Source organism: Pteropus medius, unplaced genomic scaffold, assembly GCF_902729225.1.
Source record: "Pteropus medius unplaced genomic scaffold, Ma_sr-lr_union100, whole genome shotgun sequence".
In the NCBI taxonomy this organism is placed as follows: domain Eukaryota; kingdom Metazoa; phylum Chordata; class Mammalia; order Chiroptera; family Pteropodidae; genus Pteropus; species Pteropus medius.
The window spans coordinates 30,715,096-30,721,600 of NW_024355205.1; the positions used below are offsets into that span (position 1 = coordinate 30,715,096).

The following is a 6,505-nucleotide window of genomic DNA, read 5'->3' on the forward strand; positions in this document are numbered from 1 at the left end:
TTGACAATACCTGCTCGGTGGGTACTGGAAGAGGTCAAAGGGCTGAAGATGACGCACCACCTATTAAACAGTCCCCAGAAAGCCAGCGATCTAATATTTATTGAGCCTAGAATGTGCGAGGCACAACCTAGCACTTTATCACACGTAATCTCCTCTGCAATCCTACAGTTTTATCATTCCCATTCATATGGGAAAACGGAGCTCAGAGAAGTTAAGTAATTTGTCCAATGTCACCCAGAAGTGGTAGAACCAGGACTCGATTCTAGGAACAGACCTCAAAGTGCACACTTCTCCCACTTCATCATGTTGCCTCTCAGGAATGCAGCCAAGTTTAGGACATAATAAATTAAGACTCATAAAACCTTCTATTTTTAAATTACAATACTAAGATATCCTTAACTCAGCAAGCACTGACTAAGCACCTTCTATGAAGGAGCGTGCAAATCCTTCTCAGAATTAGGAACTGGGAGAAAATGCTCACCTTCACGATCAGAAGTTTGGTTGACGACTTGAGCTGTGAATGGCTACTGGTCACAAACATTTTCATCAGCAAGTAAAACACAGACCGCTCTCCTCCAATGATTTCTGCCTCTGGGCTTTCCTGGAGTTTGAACAATAGAACGAAATGATGTAAACATAACAGAGGCCACTGTGTGCTGAGCAAACAGGCACGACGCAGGCTTCCAGGCCTCTCATCTCATTTTAACCGCTGGCGTTTTACGTGAGGAACCTCAGAAGTCAGAGCAGCGGCAGGGAGCATGACAGCCCTCTTCATGTGCCAGTGCCATTCTGAGTTCTTTCCATAGCTGGCTCCCTTTACCCTCCCAACCTGAGGTGGGGACAACAGTCACTCCCATTTTACGTATGTGATGCTGACACCAAGGACGTAACTGGCAGTTCGGTGGCCGAGTTGGGAATCGAGCCCCTGCATCAACTCCTGGTGCAGGCGGCACCGCCTGATGGGAGGTGGTGCAGGACGCGCCCCCGGGGCTGTCTGGCTCGCCACGGGCTGTGCCTGCTGCGCTTCAGCAGGATGCGGTGCTGACAGAATCGTCTCCTTCCACCTAACAAGCCTCATGCAAAGGATGCTGGGCTGTGAACACGTCTCAGAGAAGTGTACAGAGCGCCAGCTTCCCAGCCCAAACACCACTGGGTCTGCCTCACGGGAGTGACCCACAGCCCCGTGGCAACGCGGACAACCTGGACATGGCAAGCACTGCTACCCCTGAAGCCCAGCGGACATCTTACAAGCAAAAGGTGGGGCACGGGATATAAATTAATATTTTAATACCAGTTCTTTCAAAGAAGCTTCTGTTCACTTTCCAACTAAATCTTCAAGACCCCATTGGCCCTGTTCAGCTGGAATAAAAAACGAAATAACGCCCCTGTCTTGTCATCCCTGTGGCAGTGACCGCATGGTGGGTATAAAAGTTGAGAGCTGATCTCTGGGCAGCTGCCTGCATCCAATCTTGGATCCTCCACGTTTGGATGGGGCCCTGCAGTTTCCTAACCCACTCTGCGCTCCAGCTGCCCCGCCTTTAAAGAGTGGTAGGTGAGCCGACACAGAGCACTCGTGTCCAGACTGGCACAGGGTAAATTCTCCGTCAGAACTGTCCTCAGCTAGGATGCAGGTGAACCTTAGAGAACTCAGGGAAAAAATACAAAGATCCCAGTGCCTCGCATTCTTACATCTTTCTGGAAATATCGCATGCCAAGATGCCAACACAATTCCCATGCTATTGGTTCCATAAGATCTTAAATAAGATCTAAGTCATTAAAAAAAAAAAAGTCATCTGAGCTACTGAGAGGCACGCTCAGGGAATGCTTCATTTTGCCTGGTCTCTCTTCTCTCTTTAGATAGAAGTGACACGGCACCTTTTTTAAATACACAGGTCAGTATCTGATGCATCCTGAGTTCCCTTTATGATTCAACATTACGTTCTCCAGACAGTTCCTAGAAAGCATTATTAAAAACATGGAAAAAATGCCAGCAATCTTTACTGATTTTCTACCAGCCTCAACCTTGGTATCTAGTCCTATGTCTGTCTTAAGTTCTTCCAGGAAGAGTACAAAGGAGAAGGAACATATTTTATTTTCCAAAAGGTCTTAAAATGACAAGAAAAATGTAAAATAGTCAAGATAAAAAAATACAAAAACTCCCAGTACCCAGCAACGATATATTCTCAGTAAGGACATGTTAAGCACCTTATTTTGCAAAAGTAAAGAGATTTACAGGCCTCCTGGTTCATGAATCAGGACCTCGCCTCTGCTCTAGATGGGTCTCTAAGAGGAGAACCTTAACATCTTCCTTCGTGCCCCCAATCCTGTCAGGGTCCTGCTTTTTCAGTTAGAAGTTCCCAGGCCAGAAAGCCAGCAAACCCACAGGCTCGCTAGGGACAGAGGGCGGGAGCTCGCAGCATCGTACCTGTGCCTTTAACCACAAGAACTTGCTGGCAGGCAGTTCCAGGGCCACCTTCAGAATGTGGTGCTGCAGGATGGGAGGCACCTCCTCTCGAAGGCCCTGCTCTGAGATGACGCCTGGGGGCAGAAAGAGGAAGCGACAGTGGTGAGGAGGCAGGTGCCCAGCCACTGCTGCTCTTGGTCAAAGGGGCCAGACAAGGGTCTCCATGTCTAGAAGGATGCAGGGTTCCATCTCCCTGGTCCAATGGTTACCCTCGCACAGGCTGTGCCCACTCCTCTGCCCACACACAGCTCACCTGACATAACTTCCCCTCTGAGTTCTACCCAGACTCTTTAAGAAGAAGCCCAAACTCCACTTGCCCAAAGCAGCCACTCGGCCCACAATGACCTCTTCCTACAGCTGGATGCCCTGCGCCCCGTGCTGCCCTCCAGGCGCGGTCTCCCATTAATGTCACCCCTGGTATCAGGCACACGTCCTGCTCCCCAGAATACAAGCATTTTGCGAGACTGCGGCCTCCCAAGACTGGGTCCTTACCCTCTGGCCCGATTTCTCGGTCTCTTCCCTTGGGAAGGACACAACTACAATACTAAATGACCACGTTCTAGTAAATTTCCTAATCTCACAGCAAAGAGTACCTTTCACCTTAAACAACTGAAAAGTTAACTGCAGCTTTAAATAGAACTATTTCAATAGCTTACATAAATCCAAGAATGATATTTCTACAAGTCTGCTTCTGTAGGCCCAATTATAAAGTCAATTTTATTAGATATACTTTCCATCAAGGAAAACGTGACTGAACAAGCATCTTACATTTACAAGACATGGTTTGAGCCTGACTCGCTGGGCAAAATACAAGTAGCTGTCAGAAGTGCCTCTGCATGAACGTCGCACCCTCCTAAGGGGTTCCCGTTTCTGCAGCCTTCTGCGCCCTTCTGAAAAGAGGCCTCAGAGTGATCATCACATGATCTGATCTGTCAATAGTCCATGGCAGGCAACTCAAGCTGGCTGGCTTCTCCATTCTCCTCTCTCACTGCTGCTAAGTGTTTGGCGAAAATTTACTTAAAAAAGACTATTTAAAAAAATACTGGTCCAAATCAAAAAAAGCACGCTGGTGGATCATGTGTGCTGGCCGAACTGCTCACCAGCCTTCCTGGTCCTTGGCTGCGAGGGCTCAGCCTCAGGCTCCCCGCTTCCTTTATCCCCTTGGCAGACACAGCGGAGGCAGGAGAATGGGGTGGGAGGGCGGGGTGCCCACATCCCTTGAGACGCACCTTTCAGGAGCTTGCTGAAGTCAAAGTTGTATTGTGTGACCACGTGCGGGACCACCTTCTGGTAGAGGCAGATGACCTGGAGCAGGGCGGCTTTCAGAAGAATGGTTTCTGCATCATCTGAGCCAAATAAAACAGCCTGAATTAGGAAACACACTGTCCTTTGTCCTCCATCAGCAACTGGTAAGCAGTGGAGCTTCCTGTGGCCCAGCGCAGTAACTGCTCACCGAGCAGAGGCTGCAGACAGACCCCATGGAACCAAACTAAGGACCAACGTGGTAAAAACATCACGACTGTTCAAACAGTCTGGGTTTAAATCCATCCACATTTCACTGCTGTAACCTTGGTCAGGTTAAAGCTACTGTTTCTCTGTGCTGCAATGTCTTCCCCTGAACAACGCAGTGATGGGGACACACTGTGATGCCCACCCCTGAAAGGCCACCATAAGGACATAGATACAAGATACAAAGCCCACTGCCTGGTTAATGACAAGGTCTGAGTCAAGGGCTCTTCTCACCAGGGGGCTGTGCGGCCTGCCTCCATCTGCACGACGAGGGGACCCACTGAAAGGCCGAGCACCTGGCAGTCACTCCAGGCCCCCAGGGAAAGGCCGAGCACCTGGCAGTCACTCCAGGCTCTAGTGAGAGCGCATGTGCAAAGCCTGGGCGCATTTCTCACACATGTTAGAATTCACTCTACGACTCCATTCCAAGTCTCCTCTTCTAAGCAAAGGGCTCATTCCCAACCAGAGAGGCCTTAACAGCCCCGCCCCCTGCAGCTCTGTGTGCAAACAGCAGATGCCGCCCGGAGCCTCACCGCAGTGGGGGGCCACAGGACTCTGGTTGGCCCTTTTCTTTCCTTTCTCATCGTCCTGTTTCGTCTCTTGTTTTCTAAGTGACTGCCAGACCCACACTACGGTGTTCAGGTCAGGTAGAATCTAGGAGGGAAAACAAAAAACGAGTCACGTTAAACAAAGAAGAGAAACAAATGAACTGAAGCCACTAACAAGAAGCACAAAGCAGAGGGAGGTGTGAGCACGTGTGCATGAGTGTGTGTGAGAGCGAGTGTGCGAGCACGTGACTGAGTGTGAACGGGTGAGTGTGCGAGCACGGGAGAGTGAGTGCAAACGTGTGAGCGTGAGTGTGTGCGAGCACGTGAGTGTGCGAGTGCGTGAGCACAGGAGAGTGCATGTGAGCACGTGAGTGTGTGTGTGAGCACGGGACAGTGTGCGAGTGCTTAGAAAGAGGGGCCGTGGAGAGGGGACAGGCCACATTGCTGGGAGCTCTGCTTAATTCCTAGAACTGGACACAATAAGGATTTGGTATAAAAACAAGTGCTGATAATTAAAACAAACCCCTTAAGACTCATTCACCTGAGCAAGGTGCTAGGAACAAAGAAACAGCTCCTTACGACAGTCTGGGGGACCTGCCCAGTGTGACCGTAGCTCTTTCAGGGTACCTGGCCTGTCTGCAGATGACTGGTCTTCCCAACCTACCACAATAAGCCACGGGAGGAGGGGGCAAGAGGGCTTCCCAGTTACCCCCGGTCCAGGGTGCATGTGCAGAGGTGGGGGCGGGAAGGGCCTCAACAGCTCCTGATGAGACTTAGGGCCCAGAGGCACCCCAACCCCTTCTCTTCGCATGCACTCTGTGCACCCAAGGTCACCTCTTCCACCTGGTGTGTGGACCTAAGACATCTGTCAGGACGGCCCTGGAACTCGCCCCGGAAGGCCAAGCCTGGCTGCCGTGCCTACCTTGCTCAGGGCTTCTCTGAAGAGCTGCACGAAGTCTTCCATCATGGCAGCCGTGTACACGCTGGGTTCCTGCCACACCTCTCTGTCCAGGCAGTAGTCGACCGTTTTTAACGCTCTCTTCAAAATGACGGAAATAAGGGACAAAGCTGTGTGTTTCACTGATTTGCTGTCCAACTGGGAAGAAAAAGAGTTAAATCCACAAATGTCTTTAGCCCGCACTGGTCGACATAGACCCTCCCCCGCCATGAGCTTGGGCTTGGCCGGCTCTCACCCCTTCTCGGGTCACCCGCAGGGAAAGCCGCATGAGACGCCGGCTTCTGTGCTGAGAAGGGGTGGCCCAGGGTCCCTGCCCCTCTAGACCTCTTCCACATTTGACCTCAGCGGTTGCCATGAAGGCACTTACTAAAGAAAGAGTCTGACTTATTTTTTATTTTTGTTTCACTGTCTGTTTTTGGTTAGTCTTCTCTGATAACCACTCAGCTCATATGGATTAATTCCAGAACCTGTGCTAAGGCCAAAGAGGGCAAGACGGGCCTCAGCTAGGTGACGCACATTCCTGGGCCAGCAGCAGCAAGGCCACCTCCTGGGCACTGGGGAGACACGCACGATCTCAGGTCCCAGCCCAGCCAACTGCATCGGCCCCGGTCGACTCCTGAGGACAGTCAAGTCCACAAGCAGCGGCTGGGATATTCGGATTCAGTCAAGTAGAAACAGAAAGGTGTTCTGATGGACTCTTAGTTTAGTAGCCAGGACACGCCACCCCTCAGCACTCCCGCGAGCGGGGTCTCATTTTACACATGCGCTGTACACCGAAGCAGCCCTACATGAAACACCCTAAACCAGTAATGACTCCCACCCGCAGTCACGTCCGAGGCGGGGCCCGTGCGAGCATTCACACGTGCACCCGACAGCGTGGAGCCCGACCAAAGCCTGAGACAGCCTCAAACACCTTATTTCCTGTCTCTAAAATAAGCTAACTTGTTTTTCTCTGATTCTAAAATGTACGCTTTTAAGTTTTTTAGGTAATATCGTAAAGAATTAAAAATGTAAAAAAAAAAAAAA

The 6,505-nt window shown here is 50.6% G+C and overlaps 1 protein-coding gene across 1 annotated transcript in view; it reads right to left on the reverse strand.

Moving 5' to 3' along the window:
• Positions 1 to 6,505, reverse strand: part of URB1 (URB1 ribosome biogenesis factor) — a 59,078-nt gene that overhangs the window by 33,951 nt on the left and 18,622 nt on the right. The window contains exons 11-15 of the mRNA XM_039858060.1: positions 5,444 to 5,617; positions 4,507 to 4,627; positions 3,694 to 3,810; positions 2,426 to 2,538; positions 482 to 601 (exon numbers count right to left, since the gene is read on the reverse strand). Coding sequence (XP_039713994.1) covers positions 482 to 601; positions 2,426 to 2,538; positions 3,694 to 3,810; positions 4,507 to 4,627; positions 5,444 to 5,617 — 645 coding nt within the window. The remainder of the gene's footprint in view (positions 1 to 481; positions 602 to 2,425; positions 2,539 to 3,693; positions 3,811 to 4,506; positions 4,628 to 5,443; positions 5,618 to 6,505) is intronic.